This window comes from Ovis canadensis, chromosome 22 (assembly GCF_042477335.2).
Source record: "Ovis canadensis isolate MfBH-ARS-UI-01 breed Bighorn chromosome 22, ARS-UI_OviCan_v2, whole genome shotgun sequence".
Classification (NCBI taxonomy): Eukaryota; Metazoa; Chordata; class Mammalia; order Artiodactyla; family Bovidae; genus Ovis; species Ovis canadensis.
In genome coordinates this window covers 66,295,946-66,316,689 of record NC_091266.1, presented here as the reverse complement: position 1 = coordinate 66,316,689, position 20,744 = coordinate 66,295,946, and the positions used below count along the sequence as shown (strand labels likewise).

General features: G+C 60.6%; 1 protein-coding gene across 3 annotated transcripts; it reads left to right on the top strand.

Moving 5' to 3' along the window:
• The first annotated feature begins 9,592 nt into the window (after positions 1-9,592).
• Positions 9,593-14,643, top strand: LOC138427599 (uncharacterized). 3 transcript variants are annotated; one of them, XM_069567252.1, is made up of 5 exons: positions 10,354-10,663; positions 10,938-11,052; positions 11,130-11,263; positions 13,187-13,257; positions 13,948-14,643. In XM_069567252.1, exons 1-5 carry the CDS (start codon positions 10,544-10,546, stop codon positions 14,390-14,392), a joined length of 885 nt encoding a protein of 294 aa, XP_069423353.1. In that variant the 5' UTR covers positions 10,354-10,543; the 3' UTR covers positions 14,393-14,643. The 3 variants fall into 3 exon arrangements, 1 of the variants encoding a protein (XP_069423353.1); XR_011252079.1 differs by lacking the exon at positions 11,130-11,263 and having other exon boundaries at positions 9,593-10,663; XR_011252078.1 differs by lacking the exons at positions 11,130-11,263; positions 13,187-13,257.
• The last annotated feature ends 6,101 nt before the right edge of the window (positions 14,644-20,744 follow it).

Sequence of the window (20,744 nt, the reverse complement as noted above, 5' to 3'; positions counted from 1 at the left end):
ACGCCTCACAGCCAAAAACCAAACCACGAAACAGAAGCAACACTGTAACAAAGTCAACAAAGGCTCTAAAGATGATGCACATCAAAAAATTTAATTAAAGAACATCTAAGCAAATGGGGAGAGACACCGTGCTCCTGGGCTGAAAAATTCTGATGTGAAAATGTTGGTTTTCTTTAACTGATGCACAGATTTCAGGCAATCCCACTCTAACCTCAGAAAGCTTTTTTTGTTTGATTTTCTTTAGCAATTAACAGGTCAATTCTAAAATATATGTGGAGAGATGAAATGCGTAGACTAGATAGGAGCGTTGTGAAAAGAGCAGAGCTGGGGTCCTCACATTGCCTGGGTCAAGCCTGGCCATGAAGCCGCAGAAACAAGGACAGTCCCGTCAGCAGGACAGACACGTAGGTCAGAGGGCAGGACAGGGGACCTGTGTCTGAGAGGTCATCAGTTTAGACAAAGGAGCGAAATCCATGGGAAAGGATTGTCTTTTCAACTGACCGTTCTGGGACCCGTTGGACATCCACGTGAAGTACAACAGAGCTTGATGCACATGATATCAAAGGGACCTGGAAATGGATCACAGGCCCAGCACAACAGCCAACGTTTCCAGACACTTGAGGGTATTTCTGGGACTTGGAGCTGCGCAGGCTTTCTCAGAGAGGACACCAAACTCGCTGCGTATGAAAGAAAGAGAAAAAGAAAAAAAATGCATTTTATCGAAATTTTGAAACTGTGTTCTTGGAGAAACAATGTTAATAAAATGGAAAGAGGCACCCTTTTAATGCTCCAGCGTCCATCAGGAGAATGGGCGGAGTGAGAATCCTCGTGCCCGCATAAAACAGAATAACGTTCAATAACAGAAACGACACAGGCCGGGCTCAGGTGCACCGGCCACAAACGCGTCACTCTCTGTGACTTCTGAAAAGGGCACCTCTGTCCCCCGTGGCAGAGGGGACCAGTGGCTGTGGGGCCCAGGGTGGGAGAGGGCTGCGTGCCAGGAGCAGACGAGGGAGCTTGTTGGGAAAAGGAAGCATCCCTGATGTGGATTGCAGCGGTGGTGATGGGCGCTGTATACGTTTGTTGAAACTCACAGAATTGTCCACTGAACACGCATGCATTTCTCTGTAAGAAAACCTCAGTAGGGTGGATCTGAACCATTTGGAAAGGAAAATAGACTAACCATTATTGTTGTGCACATCTACAATTTATCTTTTAAAGATTTTCACTACTTTATTTTTTATTTTATTAATTTACTGGGTTTTGGCCTCCCTGAGTCTTTGCCGCCGCAGGCAGTCTTCCTCTAGCTGTGGCGAGCAGGGACTCCTCTTACTGCAGAGCGTGGGCTCTCGGGCAAACAGGCTCAGCTGCCCCTCGGCATGTGGAATCTTCCCAGACCAGGCAGGGGTCAAACCCTTGTTCCCTGCATCGGCAGGCGGACTCCTAACCTCCAGGCAAGTCCCACCTGCAGTTTCTTACACACGATAACATAAACTTGAATCCTCTAAAACTGGGACGTTCTTCTTTAATTTGTTTATTGGCATAACCTGGAAAGTACAGCAAGCTGGAGACTTCCCAGCCCGAGAATCCCTCTGTGTGTCTCCCGTGCGGACGTGGGTCCCCCGACCCCTGCTCTTCAGGTTGCGCGGTATCTGCGGTATGCAGTAATATAAATCTTTCTAAAATCTGCACCTAAATTCCGCCTGGTCCCAAGGGTTTCAGGTAAGAGATATGGAGCTTGAATTGTGACAGCGCCTGAGAAGACAGACCGGTTCAGACCTGCACTATCATCCTTAGAAAATGCACTCCAGCCTCTGGAAAAGGAACAGCAAGAGGCTGCTCTCTGTCCACCCGCCCCGTCCCCCCAGCCTCCCCGAGGGTCTGCTCAGACCAGAGCCCAAGGAGCTGCAGGCACCTGGTGGGGAGGCAGAGGGGCGCCTGGCAGTGAGACTGGCCCGGACCCAGAGCGGTGTCAACAGCACTGCTCCGCTGGAGAAACAGAGCCTCCGAGTGAGGGGGCCACTAACCCAGGCTCCGGCATCGCGGGATGCACCCCTACAGGGCTGGGAGGAGGCTCCGGGACGCCTCTCCTGACTTCGGAGGCCCTTGACAGCCCCTCCTTTTGGTTTGTTCTTGCCCGCTCAATGAAATTAATAGTGCCATCGCTGTTTCCAAACTTCTAAGGTTTGGGGCAACTTGCTGGTCTGGGCCTCGCAGTCTGGACCCTTTGGCCACTCACCCCCAAATGCTGACCCATCCTGACCTTCCTCTTGCAGCCTGACCTAGGGGTGAGCCTGGCACTTGACTTTAGAGGGAATCAGAGTGAACTGTGGTTCCTCAAGGAAGAGTCTCAGCGAGGCCTGCTGTCTGGGGAGGGTGGTTAAACCCCGCCCCCTTGGCAGAAACAATGCTGACAGGGCCGAGTAATTTACATAAAATTATGCAGACAAATTCTGGCCTCTCTGTGGTTCTGGCAGGTAAGTGCTCACACATCCATCAGGTGGGCTCCTGGGTATCGCTACCCAGGCCGAGAGACCACCAGCCAGGGTTAATTAACCCTCTGTAGTCAAAGGACAAGTAGGTTCCAGAATCGTCGAATCCTGACTGATAACTGAGACAAAGTGCGGAGCACTGCACGGGAAAACCTGTGTCAGCGGCGGCAGCGCTCCTCTAAAGCTGTCAGAGCGCCCGGCGCAGCGGCTCCTTTTGAGGGTAAAGCGAGAGGCTGTTCTTTCTCCCGCTGACCAGGCATTGGAGACTCGCAGACTCCTCCTCCGATAGCAAGCACCGCTCCAAAGGGCCATTCACAGCCGCGGCTTTTTAAGGATTCTCAGCCCAACTGTAATTTCTGTTTCGCAACTCCGTATTTATGAAATCAGCTTCATGAAGATTCATCTCCATTTTCCCTTCAAAAACACCCCAACTTTATTTTATAAGAAAAAACCCTCCACGAGTAGCTAAGCCCTTAATCAGCAGCGGCCTGTGAGCACACACCTCTTCTTTTCTTCTTTTTCTGCTCCCCTTTTTTCTGAGCTTTGTATAAAGAGGGTCCTGTTGGTTTTATTTGTCAACATGGGAACGGGGCCCTGTGTGGAAGTGAAAGCTTCCGTTAGTCGCTCAGCCATGTCTGACTCTTTGCAAGCTCGTAGCCCACACCCCGCCAGGCTCCCTGTCCATGGACTCTCCCCGGCAGGAATACTGGAGTGCGGGGCCGTTTCCTCCTCCAGGGCATCTTCCCAACCAAGGGATCGAATTCACGTCTCCTGCGTTGGCAAGTGGGTTCTCTACCAGCCGAACCCCCAGGGATGCCTGTGGAAGTGAATAGTGGCGAACAAGCAGGCAAAGGCGGGAAGAAAGGGCCCGCGGGGTGGGATGGGTTAGCGAGAAGGTACCATCCTGTCAAGTGTCGCCGTCACCAGCGGCCTGGTCATCTCCAACCTCACGGCTTACGTAGGTCACGCATTCCTGTTGAAATGAGCTTCTCGGTGGACTGTTTCCGCCGACCCGCGGACCCTCCTTAATCACTTCCTGAGCTATTTCCTGCGTTTTTAAGGAAGATGGCGGGATGCACAGGGCAGCCCCTGCACCAGCCCTCCGGTCAGGGAGAGAGTTCTCCTGCAGGCCAGCATCGCGGGGCTGCACTCTAGAGCCAGTTTTTCTGAGTTAAAAAAAGGGAGGGAGGAAAGAAGGAAGAGAAAGAAGAGCTGGTCATCACGACCCCTGAAAGAGTTTCCCACCCGCTCAGGACAGTTCAGTCGCCTCAGACTCTGCCTCCTCAAGGCCGAAGGTCACTCCAGGGTCCTCCCAGTACAAGTGGTCTTTCTAGAGCGACCCCCGCCACTGGCCTCACCTCTGTTACAGAGGCCGCGTGTCTTCAAGTGTTCTTTCATTTAAAGTATTCACTTAGTTATAGCTGGTAATGTTGAAACAGCTTCACGCCTAATAACAGGGTTGTCTGGATATTAATATAATTAAGGCAGGCATACCTCCTACATCACTGCAAGACCATTTGCTCATATCTTAGGGAAACTCAGGTCTAAGAAGAAAAATCAGTAAAGATCAAATATTTCATTTTCCTGTTAAATGTATTTATGCCTTCTTGGTTCCTCTATTAAATAAATATATCATTGACAATATTAAAAGTATTCTGATATTATACAATGTATGGCTTTATTTGGTAAGACGTTTTTATTATCGTCTGAATTATAAAGGTAAAATATGTCAATAGAAAAGCAAGCGTTTCTGTTAATGCAAGGACTCGTATATATCCTTTGTATAGATTCCTTCTTTAAATCTTCATGTCATGCACACTTCTTAGATGTGTTCCTAGGTATTCTAATCTTCTGCATGTCATTAGCAACGTGACAGCCTCAGTCACATAGACTGGTGTGGTCTGTGAACAGAAACGCTGACTGGTCTAAATATCTACTCAAATTTTAAAGGTATCGCTTCTGGTTTTCTCTCTTTAGTTATTCATTAGACGTGCTCTTGGATTTTTCAGGCAGGCAGTCACATGGACAGATTGGGCATTAATGCTATTTAAAGCTAAATTACGATATCCCCCAAGGATGGAAAAGACAGGACAGATAGCTTTTCAAACCATAAATAGATTCAATTAAACTGTTTATTTTTTGAAATGAGCCCAGTGGAATATTTACAACGTGTCCTACCATAACGTGTTAAATGTCCTTCCTTGAGTAATAAACCATTCCGAGCAACTCTTTCAGAAGAAAGACCTTGCTGGTGTGTCCTGCTGGCCCAGCAAACCTGGGGGGGAGGGGGCGTGGGGTGGGGTGGGGTCTGGCCTGAGGTATGGCTCGCCTGTGCTCAGCCCAGTAGCCACCTTCCACGGGTGACCTCTGAGCCAGCAGGCAAACTGCCGCAAACCTGGGCGAGTGCAGAGGGTGTGATCACCCCAGGCACCCTCACCCTCCAGCCTTGACAGTGAGTCCGGGGCCCGCTCTGCCCCACCTCCAGTGGAACAGTCATGCTAGTTACCAGATTCATTCAAAACTGAAAGCCTGCTTAAATGCGGCTTACTCTGCCTTTTCCAACCAAGGTCCAGGAAACGCAGCTGCCCCTGAGACCCTGTGGCTCTGGGGCAGCGGTCCCCCCACCGTGCGGGGGGAGCCCCAGCAGCGCCTGCTCCCCGCCTCTGGGCACTGGGGCCGGGGGTGGGAGGCCTAGGGCAGCGGGTCACACCCAGGGCTGGCGGGGTGGCGGGCTGCCCCAGAGGACCCAGACTGCGGGGAGGTGGGCTTCCGGTCATTTGGGCTGCTTCGCCGGGGGTGGCAGGGGGTCTTCCCAGGGCTGAGTCTGAGCCTGTGGCAAGTGAGGCCCGCTCTGCTAACACAGTTTAGAGAACCCAGTCCTGGTACTGGGCGCCACTGTGTACCTCTGGCAGGACTTTCAGACCTGGTTTCTTCTTTGAGGCGCAGAGTGCGGCCGATTCCCAGCCTCTGAGGGCGCTGAGAGAGAGGTCACCCTGGCCTCATGGGCGCCCACCGGGCCCGGCCTGGGGAGGGAGGGACAGGGAATCAGCCTCTGGACCCCTCTGTCCGTTGTCCTTCAGAGTCCACTGGCTCCTCCCAGCTCCTCCCAGCGGGCCTGGGAAGCCCCCCTACCTTCCTGGCTGATTTCTGAACAGCCTGGCTTCCAAGGGGCACGAGTTGGGGCGGGATACCCTCCATGGTCCCCCGGGCACCCTGCCTACTCTTGGTCTGCAGAACAGAGTCCCGCTCCCTTCACGCGTCCCCTCGGGGCTGGCAGGACGCAGGCTCTGCCGGCTCCCTCCCCAGGGGACCCCTCTCCTGTTCTGTTGGTGCCAATGACTGGGTTTGTCCTCTCATGGGGGTGCAGGGTCCAGGGGCTCCACATCCCCAGACAGGAGGATGAGATGTTCCGGAGCCGCTTCTGCAAACTTCCCCATGACAGGGAGGAAGGCAGGAGCCCACAGACAGGCAGGCCGACGGAGCCTCGGATGCAGAGACAGACTGACCGGCGGCAGGCGTCACCGGGCGGAGCTGGAGGCCCAGCCACCCGCCAGCAGCTCCAGACGTCAGCACCCAGACCAGGAGGCTCCGTCCAGCGAGGTGCTCACCATGGTCAGCCTCGTCCCAACCCCCTCGGAGAATACTAACCCCGTTGGAGAACCCCAACCCCCTTGCAGAACCCTATCCAGGCAGTGTCTCAGGGGTGACCCTCAACACACTGGGGCCCTTCATGCATGTCTGGGGAGCAAGGACGAGGCCCTCAACCACTGGCCTGAGTGACAGTGTGATTGTGAGGCTCCTCCTGGTGACCAAAAGCAGGGGCAGAATGGCTGGGCAGTGGTGCCCATCGAGGAGCCTCTCGATCTGTTCTGTCCAGAGACAAAGGGTGATGTTAACTAAGCTCGGAATGAAATATTCATTTGAGCAGAGATGAAACCTTCATGAGAATGGAATCGGAGTCGTGGGAGACCTGCTCACAGGATTAGCCACATTTGTGCCAAAGCACAGGACGTGTAGCTGGAACCTCAGCTCAGGTCCCCCAGGAAGTCCTCAGGCCTGGGCACAGACGGTGACCTGCAGGGAGAGAGGAGGGGGTGGCCCCGCAGCCCGGGGCGAGAAGGGTGGGCAGAGAGAAGGGCCCTGTTGTCGTCTCCTGTGGCGGCCTGCGCGCTGGACCCAGGCAGGGGTCTGCAGGCAGGCCTCAGTTCAGCCTCTCAGCCTCTGAGCCGCGGCAGAGAGGGAAGAGGGGGACTGAGCGTCCCTCCAACCCCGAGGCCCTTCATAAGGTCTCTCTAGCCCCCAAGTTTGAGCGGCGGGGGGGGGGACACCCACAGCCCAGGTTTGCACCCTGCATCCTCTGGCTCAGCAGCCAGGCCTCACTCCAGCCCCCAGGGGGTCCCTGCTGAGCGGTTCTGGGGGGATGGGCTCTCCCGCTGGGCCGGCTTCCTCCCTAGGGCAGCTCACCCTCCCTTGCCCGTCAACAGGTCAAGCTCCCAGAACCACTTTCCATGCTTCACTTCCCTACAGACCCCTCCACAGGAGGCCAACCGCACCAGCCGTGGGGCACACCCAGGTCCAGACCCTGGGACCTGCCCTCAAGGTCCTGGCTCACCCCGCAGCAAAGTGCCTGAGGCCAGGCCCCTTTTGCAGGGACCCTCGAGGTCCTCCGTCACTGTGAACTGGGTTCCGGGGATGCTGCGCCCTCCGTGGGCTCCCAGTGATCCTCTGACATCGCGGCTCTTGGGGCTCTGCTCAGTGGCGCTTAGCCCCCTGAGACGGCCAGGAAGGACGCCCCCGGGCCCCAGTCCACACCGTGTCTCTTCCTTCCCGGCAGGCCAGGCTTTCTGCCCGCCGGAGGGGACCCTAGGCAGCAGGGTTAGCCAGTGCAGGGGGCTGGCCGGGAGGGCAGAGCGAGGGGAAACAGCAGACGGGCCCTGCGGGGTCTGCAGCTGCCAGCACCCCCAGCTGAGCTGCAGGGCTCGGGAGGTGAGGCCTGGAGATGGCCTGGGAAGACCTGGGTGCGGTCAGCCCAGGGCCACGGGGAGGGCAGGAAGGAAAGGGAAGTGGACGGGTGGGGAGGGGCCACAGAGCTGCCTGCCTTCAGCCAGGGTTGGCGGGGGCGGGGGGACCCTCCGTGGACACTCAGGCACCCTGTAGGGATTCTCAGCCTGTGTGGTTGGTGGCACAGAGCCACTGGCTGGGCCTGATCCCACCCTCACAGGCGCCCCGTGGTACCCTGCAAGGGGCGGGGGGTACACCTGCTTAATTTAAACTGGGCCTCAGGCATCCCTCAGCTCCAGGCCTGGGGAGTCTCCTCAGCACCCAGCAGAGCTGGGGCTGGTCTCACATTGTCCCAAGGAGGCCAGCTCACCGGCCACTGTCCTGCAGAGCCTCCTGGGCTGCCCAGGTTGGGTGTAGCCTGAGGGGCACCAGGGTGCAGGAAGGTGAGCCCCGGGATGGGGGGAGCCCAGCGGCGCCCTGTGGGCAGCCTGCTTCTCCAGGGTCGACGGGAAGACTCGCGCCCTCCCCAGAAGAGGAGGCATAGCGTGGTGGCCCCCTGGGACATCCCCACAGAGACATGGTCCTGGTCGGGCCAGGAGGTACGGGCCTCCGGGTGGCTTCCTCATCCCCCGAGGGACCTTGGCAGAGAGCGGAGAAGCCCCAACCGCAGCAAGGACGCGATGGCAGGTGAGGGCCCCGCCAGCCCCCGGCCTGGGCGCCAGGCTGAGTGTGGATCCATCCCCAGTCTGAGCTGGAAGAGTGTGTGGGAGGAGCAGCCTCCGCCTCGCCCGGCCCCATGCGGCCCTCTGTCCACGTCAGAGAAAGCGACCGGCCAACCAGACCCACTTTCGGAAGCGTTATGGCCTCGAGCCACAGGAGGAGAAGGCCTCCCCGTGGGCTGCCCTCTGCCTGCACAGCAGAAGGCTTCTCACCACGAAGAGGGGCCCGACCCAGGCTATTTTAAGCACAGGCCTAGAACTAAAGGCAGCTGCAATGTGAGCGGTTTTAGGAACACGTCCACGTCCTGGGGCGGCAGAGCTGAGGGCCGTCCAGCGGCCGAGCGGCCCAGCATCCAGGCTCTGCGGCAGCCCCGCTCCGTGGGTGGCACAGCCCGACGCCGGCAGGCAGCCCGGCTTGGCAGGCCCGTCAGTGCCAAGGGGCAGCGGCTCATCGGCGTGGGTGCTGGACAGAGGCCAGGCCGGGCATGGCCAGCGGAGCCCCCCACCTCCCGGGACTCAGGAAAGAGAGCACAGCCCTGCCCCGACCCTCTGCAGGCCTGCCGGGCCGTGCCCCTGTGGCTCCATCTTACCCTGGGCCACGCCTCGGGCTGCAGCCAGGGTCCCAGTGGGGTCTGTGAGCCCTTTCTGCCTTCTTCCCCCGCCAGGTGCCTGCATCCTCAGCTGCCTGCTCCCTCTGTGTATTCCTCCCACCCCTTAAAGGTCCCCACTGGCCAAGCCTCATCCAGCGTGTTTGGGGCTGGACACCTCGATGCAGACTGCGGAGCTTGGGAGACAAGTCCTTAGGAACTGCAGGTCCCAAGACCACCCTTCTCCCGTCTCCAGGGCTAGTTCGGTGCCGAGGGTCCCATCTCTGGGTCTGACTCAGCTGTGCTTACCGAGGGGCTCAGGGCCGGTGGGACCCCCATCCCAGGTTGTCACTCTCTCCCAGGCCAGGGGTCTCCAGCCCCAGGCACTGGACTATCCCCCGCCCCCATGGGGCCTGACTGCTGGCCTCTCGCCTCCCCAGGGGCAGCAGCTCTTTGCTGAGTGGCCCCCTGCCCCACCCAGCTCGAGCCCCGAGGCCCGGCCACCCCCTGATCCGAGGAGCAGGCCCCCTCCTGGGGGGGACGCAGGGCACACCGTTCAGTGGGCGGCCTCCTGTCCTGCTCCGTGTCCTCCCGGGCTTTCCCATGGCCCCCCATGGCCCCGGGGTCTCCTGGGTCTCAGCCTCTCGTGCCCGCCCCCCACCCCCCAGGCCTCTGGGCTCTGTCTGGCCTCCTCGAGGCCTAGAGGTGGGGGGAGTTCCCACACTCTGGAATGGGGAGGAGAGGGGAGGGAGGTGGTGAGAGGGAGGAGGAGGAGGAGGGCCCAGATGGAAGTGGAGAGAAAGCGGCCCTCCCGGAGTCCGTCTGCAAGCAGGATTTCTAAAACAGAATCCAGCGCTGGGAGGGGGAACACCCGTGTTCACTGTTCACGGGGCCCCTGCTCTCCAGATCAGCAGATCAGCGGGACGAAGACCCTCCTCCGCGGCTTAAGGAGAAGCCCACCCCCAGCCTCCACCCGCCCTCTGCTTCCTCTGGGAGGAGGCCCAGCCCTTGGGCTGAGCTCTCCTTGTCTCCGAGCTCTCCTTGTCTCCACGACTGGCCGGCGAGGCAGGGCCGGTGGACCCCAGGGCTGGACGTGTGGCAGCAGACGGTGGCCGAGCAGCAGGCCGCGTGCATGGACGACGCTGCTGCTGGCCTGTGGGGGGTGTCAGGGCCCCCTGGGAGGCCCTCAGCCCCCCAGGGCTCCCAGCTCCCATGGGCAGGTGGCCCCATCCCGGCCCTGTTCTCTTTCCTCTCCGTGGCCTCCCTTTGCTGGGCCAAGACCTTGACCTTGGCGGGGGGTGTCCCACCTGCCCCCTTATCAGGCCTCTCTTCCCCTGAAATCTCCCGTCCAACGGCAGAGCTCACTCTGAGCAAAAATGTGGGTGTTGGTGTTCAATCTTTCCTCAAGGCTTGTAGGCAGGTGGGCAAGATTCCCACTTAGCCAGCCACCCACCCTCCTCCACCCCGGGCTCAGAACCCATCCAGCTCCTTCTGGGGAGCTGCCCATGATCCCGGAAGGGCAGGCGTGGGCAGGCCCGCGTCCTGACGCCAGCTCCCGCCCTGCGGGCCCTGCAGCCTGGGGTGCCGGCTCTGTGGGTCCTGACACTGCGCCGCTCATGCAGGGCGGTGTCCGCGGCAGGGTCCCCCTCCTGTAGGGTCTCTGTTGCTGCAGGTGCCTGTCCAGGCTGCGAGCCTGGGGGACCCAGGGTGCTGGGTGGAGCCAGACACGTGGGAAGGGGGCCCCATGTGGGCACCGGCTAGAAGCCAAGGGCAGGGCACCTGGGTCCCCTCCGCCTCTGGGAAGATGCACCGTGGTTGGAGATGCACTGAGATGGCTGGAGGGGGTGACGTCAGCCATTCGCAGGTGGGTGCCCCATGCCCCGGGCGGCCCTGGGCTCCTGGACGGACCTGTTCTCGTCCCAGCCGCTCTGATCCGCCACCTCACGAGCCCAGGCGGGATGAGAACAGTGACCTTTGTCGGCAGAGCAGCAGCTGCAACCCCGGGGGGCCCTGCCCAGGATGGGGGGCTAGCTGAGGTGGGGGCCAGACAGCCACCCTGCGTATGCACTGCTCATGGCCCGGTGTGGGGACGGGAGGGGCGGGTCGCACCCCCTCTCAGGCCATGAATTGTTTTTCAGGAGGAAAAGCCTCGCGCTTGCCAGAAGGTCTGTGAGGCAAGCATGGAAATGCTCACTTCTTCCAAAAGGTCAAGTGACCCACAGGCTCGACGGGAGGCACTGCTGTGGGTCAGGGGTGAGCATGGGAATGGGGAGAGGACAGTCCCGGGATGGGGACCCACCTCATCCTCAGCCTCCCACATCTCACCCCAGGGTGGCCGTGGGCCCTCGGGGATGACTCCGCAGGCGTGAGAGGTGCTGTCCCTGGCTCCCTGGAGGCTGCCTCCCTGTGGGTGGCTGAGCCCCTCTCCAGCAGCCTGACTGAGGGGCTCCCCTTGTCAGCATCTGTAAGTCACAGCAGGCCCCACCCGGACCCAAGATTCCTGGGTCACCCACCAGCCCCATGGACCTCATTCCTTTTCTCTCTGGAAACGGAGCACAGGACTGTGCCCCCGGCTGTCTGCTTTGCCCTGCCGCGTCCAGGGGTCCGCTCTGCGGATGGGCACTTTTCTGCACCGCTGCTTGGAGGCAGCATGAGCCTCACGATGACCGTGTAGGCAGGACAGGGCAGGCCCTCTGGGGGCCAGGCCAGGGTCCAGCCCTGGGGTGGGCGCCCCTCCCAGGGTCCCAGGGTCCAGCCCTGGGGTGGGCGCCCCTCCCAGGGTCCCAGGGTCCAGCCCTGGGGGTGGGCGCCCCTCCCAGGGTCCCAGGGTCCAGCCCTGGGGGTGGGTATCCCTCCGAGAGGTCCCAGAGTCCAGCTCTGGGGGTGGGTATCCCTCCGAGAGGTCCCAGAGTCCAGCTCTGGGGATGGGTATCCCTCCGAGAGGTCCCAGAGTCCAGCCCTGGGGGTGGGCCCCCCTCTCGGGGTCCCACGGTCGGTGGTACGGTGGCTGAGTGTGCACTGGGGTTTTCTCAGTTGCCAAAGCCTCTGGTTACAAAAGTGCCGGGTCAGATGGCGGGTGATTGAGGGGGAAGGAGAAGCCGCCAGAGCCCGGGGTGGGTGGGGGGGGGTCCTCTGGCCCAGCAGTGCCTGCCCTGGGGTCAGCCCCCCGTCTGGAGGCTCAGTCCATGAGCTTCAGGGAGGGGCTTGGAGCATAGCCTTCTACTCTGGGGTCTGCCCGCAGACTGTGTCGGGGGATCCCTGCTCCTGCCCTGGAGATCACAGCCACTCCGAGGTCCATGGGTTCACAGGAACAGGTGGGAGCCCGAGAGGTGCTGCCAGGCAGCTGCTTTTCCTGCAGAAACAAACACAGCCTGGCCGTTAGGGAGCCGCCCGCCCCCCCGACCCCTGGTGTGGTAACGAGCTGGGGCCTGGGGCTTCTGGACCCCTCTCATTCCTGAGTGGCTGCAGCTGGGGCAGCTCCTTGGTTCTGGGCTCTCTCTGAGATCCCTGATCGTCTGAATGAGGGGCTGCCCCATCTGCAGGCTCTTGGGGGCACTCTGAGCTTTGAGAGCACCCTCAGGGTGCACTGTGGGGTTGGGGGAGAAGAGGGTGTCGGGGGTGGGTGTTCAGATAAAGGAGGAGCAAGTCCTGGTCCCGGAGGGGCGGATGGGCTAGAGTGTGCAGGGCGGGACTGGCCAGCAGCTCGGCCTCCCTGGCCAAGGCCGCAGCTCTTCCGGCCCTTAGAAGGGAGGCCCCCCGGGAGGAGGGGCTCTGTCCCAACCTATTAATAACTCCTGCGCTGGCCCGGCCATCAGGCTATTTTTAGAGTCCCTAACGCAGCCCCATGTGACTCAGCATGGCCCCTGCTGGGATGAGAAAGTCGCACGCTGGCCGATGGCTGGGATGCGCCAGGCAGGAGCGTGGGCAGCCCAGGCCCGGGCACAGTCAGGCTGGGGCCAGTGGAGCCCTCGGGCCTTGAGCTGTGGGTGCCTGGCAGCCTCCAGGCGGCTGCCCGCCCCGCCCCGCCCGCTACTCCCGCCCTGCACTGCCAGCTCCTCCCCCAAGCAGAGCATGGAAAATCTGATGTCAGAATTCCAGCCTCAGCAAAGAACGTGACCTGACCTTCACCTCCTGCGGGGCTGCGTGGAGCCCCACGGGGGCCAGGCCTGAGTCCCCCCTCCCTGCAGTCCTCCAGGAGTCCTGGGGGCCACCTACGCCTATCCCTCCCCTGCCCCCAGGGCAGCCCTGGCCCCACGGCCTCTGGTAATCTCTCCCTGGCACCGAGCACCCGAGGAGCCTCCCGAGTGTCCCAGGCTGGTCCTGCCCCCAGCAGCACAGTGTGACTGGCAGGCCGGGCGGTTTCTTACTGGAAGTGTTTCTGGAGCAGGTCACCTGGCCGGAGGGGAGCAGGGAAGCCGCTCTCCTGTCCCTGCCCTGTGTCACTGGACCGCCTGGCTGGTGCGGAAGTGCATCCCCCTCCCCTCCTGAGGGACACATGTGTGGAATGGGGGGAGGGCGCTGGGCACACATGTGTGTGCTCGTGTGTACATGCATAGTCGTGTGTGTGTACACCGTGCGCTCACGCGTGTGTATATGCTGCGCACACGTGTACATGCTCACTCTCATGGGTATACACTGCGCACACACGTGTGCATGCTCACTCGTGTGTGTGCACTGTGCACACGTCTGCACTCCTGCGCACACGTGTACATGCTCACTCTCGTGGGTAAACACTGCGCACACGCGTGTACATGCTCACTCGTGTGTATATGCACTGCGCACACGTGTCTATGCTCCTGTGCACATGGGTACATGCTCACTCGTGTGTGCACACACTGCGCACGCGTGTACATGCTCACTCGCATGGGTACACACTGCGCACGCGTGTACGTGCTCCCTCGTGTGCATAGGCACTGTGCACACGTCTGCACTCCTGTGCACACGTGTACATGCTCACTCGTGTGTGCACACACTGCGCACGCGTGTACGTGCTCACTCGTGTGCATAGGCACTGTGCACATGTATCTGTGCTCGCTCGTGTGTGTGGGTGCTCTGGTCCTTTGGCGTGAACAGCCATTTCTTCAGCATCTTCTGGTCCAGGGGAGAGAGCCTGAGGGACATCCGCTCACTGGCACTTCCTCCCGGCAGGTTTGCACGGCCGGTACTCTGGCGGCCAGGCCTCCAGGGCCCTGGGCTGAGAGGAGAGGAGGAGGACCACTTGAGGCCAGGCGCTGTGTGGGGCGGGAGATGCGGTTCCGTGGGAGCACGGGGCTCGGCCGCGGAGGGGGGCGGTGCTGCGAGGCGACTCTGCGGTGGGCGGGGCCTGGACCGGCGGCTTGGAGCTGGGGGTGAGCGTGGACGTGGAGAGCCGGACCGAGACCCCAGAGCCCTCTGGCCGGAAAGGGCAGTTCTCACAAGCCCTGACTCTGAAACTTCCCAGCAGTTCCTTGTGGTTTTGGCCGCCTTTGCCTCAGCAAACCCGAGCAGCAGACGCCAGGAGGCGGAGGCCCCGCCCCCGCCCGGTTGGCCTGCTGGTCTCCCCCGCCCAGGGCTGTCCAGCTGCCGGCGTGCGGGCCTGTGTTTCCCAGAATGAGGTCAGCAAGAGACGGTCCTGCTGTTTCCAAGCTTGGACTCACAGCCCTCGCCTGGTCTGTGGGTTCTTTTCTCTGCTTCAAGTGTTAGGATGCTGCTATATTTAGGGAAGAAATTGCTTCCTAAAGATGGATAATGACAGGAAATTATACCTTGTTGATTCTGCATCTTTTTTTTTTAAATTCTTAAGTGCATCTTTCATGAAGCAACGGAAAATAAAAAGATTTATGAAAGCCATTTTCTAGAATGAAAGCACTGTGTTGTTTTTCATTAACTTCAAAATCACTTGGAAAAAAGTTTCCTATTAAAAATATCTGGCTGACACTCGCTACCCCAGGTGTCCTCATAAACTTCCCAGTAAGAGACCCCCAAAGACAGAGAGGAGCACAAAACCCCACGGCACCTGGTGGATCCCCCGCCCCACAACACAACACACACACACACACCGTCACACACAACTGACAACACACACAGGCACACGTCACAGAGCTCACATCACAGCCCTGCATGAGGAGACACAGCGCCATCATTCTGATGCCTCAGAAGAACAAATCTTTGGAGTCAAAAGACTTGCAGGTAGTCGGGGAGGCCATAAGCTCCAGGGGGCCTGGTTTCCATGAAGGAGGAGGAGCCGGCAAGGTGAGTGCTGGAGACAGGGTGTAACAGAAGGTGGTGGAGCATGAAGGCGCGGAGCCTTGGGTTTGAACAACATAGCAAGTAAGCCAGTAGACACTCGGGATGCCGAGGTCCACTTACAGGGTCCATTTGTTCTGGAGATAATGACACTGAGGGAGATTAAGATTTCAATAACGAAGTAGAACCACTTGTCGCACCAAACGCCACGTGTCATATAAAGAACAGGTTAGTTTGCAAGCATATTTAGAGCTTTCTAACATGTGTTTCTATACTGTGTGGGCTCAGTCACTCATTCACGTCCAACTCTGTGTGACCCCCACGGACAGTAGCCCATCAGGCTCCTCAGTCCATGGGACTCTTCAGGCAGGAATACTGGAGTGGGTTGCCACACCCTCCTCTGGGGCTTCTTTTCGACACAGGGATTGAACTTGCATCTCACGTCTCCTGCATCGGGAAATGGGCTCTTTACCACTAGCGCCTCCTGCTAGACCTCAGTAATTCCAAAAAGAATTTTTCTACAGAAATCATGTATTTTCACTGCAATGAAATGAACTAGACGTGGATGACAACTTGATGACAGCTGTGAAGTAGTTTAAGCTCATGCACTGGGGCCAGGCTGCAGGTATGTTGACCCGTCACTTCTGAGAGGGGACCCCCGGTGACCCCACCCCCAGGAGAAGGGACAAAGGGGCCCGGCTCCAGACCAGAGCGGCCCAAGGATAAGGGGGAGCAGGGCTTGGAGCCCTCCTCCCTGTTGGACTGGGCCACCCTAACAGCTCACATGGAGACCCCCAGCAGCTCGAAAGTAAAGAGAATCCCCCACAATAGCTCTTGGGCCAAAGAGGCCAGCAAAACCACAACCCCAGGGTGTGGAAAGCACAGTGAAGTGGAAGACACTGCTCGTCACAGTTCTGGGAGGTGCCAGCAGCTATCCGCAGGCGTAAGCGGATGGACCTAAATGGTGCCGTTCTAAATAAGAGGGAAGATCTGGAATCAGTAAAATAAACTTAAAAATAAACTCAGGGGGAGAACCGATCACTCCAGAAGAAAAGACTGTGAAATTAGAAGAAAAAATCAACCATGCCTGGCTCCCTGGGGCCCCGCGAGCAGGGCAAGGACTCCGTGTCTGGGAGTGGCCAGTCCCAGCAGGATGGATCTGCCCCGTGTGCACCCCCGGTGCCTGCTCCCCGCGGGTGAGGCGTGGGGACCAGGACTGTCCCGGGGGCTCCAGAAGGGACATCAGTTCCACGTGGAGGAGAGCTGTCGACTGGATCCCTGTTTGCTGACAAGAGTCTGGAGCCCCGAAGGGCCCAGGAGTCTGCAGGCTGACCGCCTTCAGGGTCAGGTGGGGCTGCAAACGTGGCTCAGGGGAGGGGTGTGCCCCCAGACTCCGGTCGCCGGGTGGGGAATGCCCCTTCCCCGTTTGACCCACCAGCCTCCACGGCCAGGGCAGCAAGTCCGGGCTCTGCTGGGCCCTCTGAGGGTTTGGCCGGGGACTCAGCTCGCTTCCCATGGAGAGGGCTGGGGCTGTCCACTCACATCCCCAAGGACACCCCAAGAGAATGCCCTGTCTCAGCCCTTAGGCTCGAGGAAGTGAATGTGGAAATCGCTTTGGTTTCTGCCCCCTGCTGACCGGGGTGTGGTCGGTCACTGTCTAGAGCTTGACCACTTCCAGTCCACCAGGAGGCCCGTCTGTCCAGGTGGCCATGGTCCCCTCGCATGCCAACTTGGGATGCTGCTGACTGTTCTGAGTGCTTCCGAGGGTTTCTTCCTGGTTTGCACAGTAAACTATAAACTCATATTGGCCAGGACTGGCAGGTGGCGAGCCGGGCCAGCCGGGCCAGCCGGGCCAGCCGGTTGTGACCTCTAGGCCTGGGGCAGGCCTCCCCAGGACCGCCTGGGGCTGCTGGGTGGAGGCGGGACTGGGCTCTATGGTATCGGCTCCAGGCAGGTACACGAGATGGGTTCTCGGGGCGCTGGGCCTAGAACTGGCCACTGAGAATCCAGTGGCTGACGAGGCCTGAGCCGTGGGGCCCTGCCAGACAGCCTGCATGACGCCTGGAGCCTCGAGCTCACGTCCGCCCTGCCAGACTCGGCCCGGGCACCCAAGAGGCTGCCAGCCGCTCACAGGGCCCAGGGCTCTGGCGTGGTCGGGACCCGGGTACCTGTGTCGATCTGTGAGGTGTCCAGCTTCTCAAGGACGAGGGCTGCTTCATAGAGGTGCTAATGCCGGGGTCCCCCCAGAGCGGCAAGGCCTAGACTCGGGACTTCTCGATCTCCTGGGAGAGCCCCCCTCTCTGACAAAGCCCGGGACCCATGAGGACGGTTGAGAGGAGGTTCACACGCGCCCGTGGTGGGCCCTCATGCCTTCCCGTCCAGCCCCGGACATGGGGCTCCAGGAACCCAACCACTGGCTGATGTCAGGGCCCCCCTTACCACAGCCCCCCTCGCTGTGGCCTCTTGGGTCCCCCTAACCTTCCTGGAGTCACTTCACACCCCAGTTCAGTCAACTCAGATGGCACAGGGTCGTCAGGAGAGGACAGGAGGTCCGCCGGCTACCCCCCAGGGCAGCCCCAGCGCCTCCATTTCGAGGTGCCGGGCGGCCTGGAGCAAGGTGCTGGCTGGAAGGTCGAGGTCCAGGTGGGTCTCCAGGGACATGGGGCTGCACCGTCCGGGAGGCGAGGGCCCCAGGCCACTCTGGGGAGGGACGTGGGGAGGCCGCTCTCACACCTACCCTCGGCGGAGGAGACCCCAGCAGGGCTGCAGGCTTCAGGCCCCTCTTGCTGCCTTGCTGCAGCCTGCGGGGGCCCTGAACGGCCTTCTTGGGTGTGCAGAGCATGGCCCTGCACCCCTGGAGCCGCCTGCCTGGCCAGAGGAGAGCCCACGGCCCCCTTTCCCAGGGTTTCCTTGGAGCCTCAGCTCCCCTGCCCAACCTCCGGTGGCCTCCTCTGGGACATCTTGTAATATTCTCGCCAAATTGAAATGTGAGCCACCTACTTACAATCAGGACAGTCTTGCCTGGGACACGCCACCTGCTTGGTGGAAGGACTGCTCCCTGGACGGCACAGCCACCTCCACATCAGGAAGGGCTCGGTGGTCATGCCAGGGGTGCTGACCTCAGGTGGCAGTTCATGCTGGGGCCAGGCCCACTGTCTGCTGTGACTGGTGCACTCCGGGTGTGACCCACGGGGACCCAGGGCACCGAGCCCCAGGTTATCGTGGTGGTAGGGGCAAGGGTCCAGTCCTGGCCTGGCTTGGCCTGGCATGCGGGGAGACTGGGCCTGGGGGGCATGGGAGAGCCAAGGGCCGAGGGCTTTGGCAAGACACCCTGGGGCTCAGCTCAGTGCAAGGACCCCGTCCCAGCCTGAGCCTTCACAGCCCCAGCCCCGTCCTCATGTACACAAGCCCCTCCGGGGTCGGGTGTGTGTGTGAGCTCACAGGTGAGGACAGCCCCTCCGGCCCAGGGATGACCAGCACAGGGGCCAGGCTCACCTGGGCAAAGAGGTGGCCCTTTCCAGGGCGCTCCCTGCACGGCTGCACGAGCCCAGCCCGGTTCGGGAGGAGGCAGCAGGGCTGCTGGGGGTGGGCAGCCGGGAGCCTGAGACGCCCTCTAGGCCCCGGCTCCGCCTGCCAGGGCGGGCACAGCCCCTGAACCCACTCACCCCTTTGTAAAAGGGGGCCCACCTACCATGAGCCATGCAGCTCGCGTCCAGCCCCCAGGGCAGCTCCCGGGACCCCCGCTCTGGGAGATGGGCGGCCTTGGCAGAGGATTCTGCAGGCTACCAGCCTCGGTCAGCTCTGGGGAAGCCCGGGGCCACCAGGGCCTGTGGGTGTCGCCGCGTCTCGGGCAGGCCGGAGCCTCTGAGCTTGCACTGACGGGGCCCTGGATGGGGGCAACATGCTTCCCCAGAAACGTCCACTTGGCAGTGGCTGCTCTCAGGCTGGGGCTGCAATCAGAACCAGGGGATGGGGGTCTGCGGGGAGGGGGAGGTCAGCTGCGTGCCTTCCGAACCCAGGGCAGTAGCACCCTTTGACCTGGGAGCAGCTCCCGGAGCTGGTTTGGCCAGCACGTGGGATGCACCCTCTGTCCGCAGAGCTGGACCGGGCCCTTCCCAGGGGGAGTGTGTGCAGGGCCAGCCAAGGCCCCCAGACCATGAGGTGACCCCGGGAAGGGAGGCCGAGAAATGAAGGGCTGGTCTCCAAGGTCACAAAGGGGACCCCCAGGGGGTGCTGGCGGGCTCCTGCTGGAGCCCACTGGGAGGGCCTGCGGTCTTGGAGCCCCCGTCCCCGGAGGTCCAGCCAGGAGCTGCCCCTTCCCACGCAGGTGCACACAGACAGGCAACCCCACCCTCTGCATCCAAAGTGCTGCTGTGGGAGAGGCTGCTTTCTGGAAACTTCCAGGCCCTCCTGGCAGGAAAATCAAAACCCTCAGAATTCTTACTGAAGACTCTTTAACAATGAAAGATAAGTGCCACCCCCGAACACACACACCATCCCCAGTCCTCACGTGGAGGCTGAGAACAAGCTCACTCTGAGTGAGAGTCGTAAAAAACGTTATCTGTGCATATCCTTGACAATGGCCCTTTCAAGTCATCCTGAGGAGGGATGAAGCTAAAAAAAGGTTTCCTTTGCCTTTGAGTCATCTTGGCCTAAATATCGTGGGAAATTTCCATGACCGCTCGTGCCGTCCACACCCAGAGTCCACAGACGCCTGCACGCGCGGAGCAGGGGCTGGCCTGCTCCAGGCGGGCCCAGCGCCCTGCGGCCACCAGTCCGCAGAGGGCTCCTCAGTGGAGGGCCAGGCCGGTGAGGCCGCGGGGGAGCAGGCCAGCCTCCCCGCACCCGGGCGCCAAGGCTGGGTCTCTGCCTGGGATCCTGTCCTCTCAGTGCCAGCCCTTAGAAACATCTGCTGAGAAAATTCTGTTGGAACGCTGCCTTCAAAATAAAGAAATGAATAAAACAGCTTTGCGGGGCTGTAACCCACAGCGCGCACGCTTCACCTGTCTGAAGCCTACAGCCCAGCGCTTTCACTGTGCTCACCGGTGTGTGCAGCCATCACCACGCCCCTTTTCAGAACATTTCGTTACCCGGAAAAGGAGCGCCTCCCCTTTGGGGACCACCGGCCCTAAACAGCCCCTGACTATCTCTGCGGCCCCGGCTCCGGACGTTGCTGGGATGGCGGACTTCCTCTGCCTTCCCCTCTGAACAGCCCCTGATGCTGCACCCAGGACGTGCACGCACTTGGTACATCCTTGTTCTAGTTCCAAGAACTCAAGTTCCAGGAGCTCCCGGGTTCCAGCCGCGGCCCCCCTCTGGCCCTGGTGTGTGTGGGGCCAGACATGGCCAGGGTGGAGCCCATGCTCCCAAGGGGGCACTGGGCTGGGAGGAGGCAGCCAGGCCTGCTAGGGGCATCCAGGTGGGTTCCCCACCCACACGGAGGGACCAAGGCTCCCTGAGCGGCGGGCTGTGGCTGCTCCAGCCATCTGCTCACCAGGCCTGCCCGGCTCCTAAGGGTGACTGTGGGAAAGCAGAGCTGACCCGAGGCCTGGACCCACCACAGAGCTCACTCCGAGGGTGCCTGCTCCAGCCCGGGTTGTCTATCCTGGAGGAGACGGGCCCCAGACGGCATGTGGCCTTGGGTAGGGCAGGAGGACCGAGCACCTTCCTCCCAGCCAGACCCTCTCAGCTTCTCTGGGCAAAGGTGCTCCCAGACACCC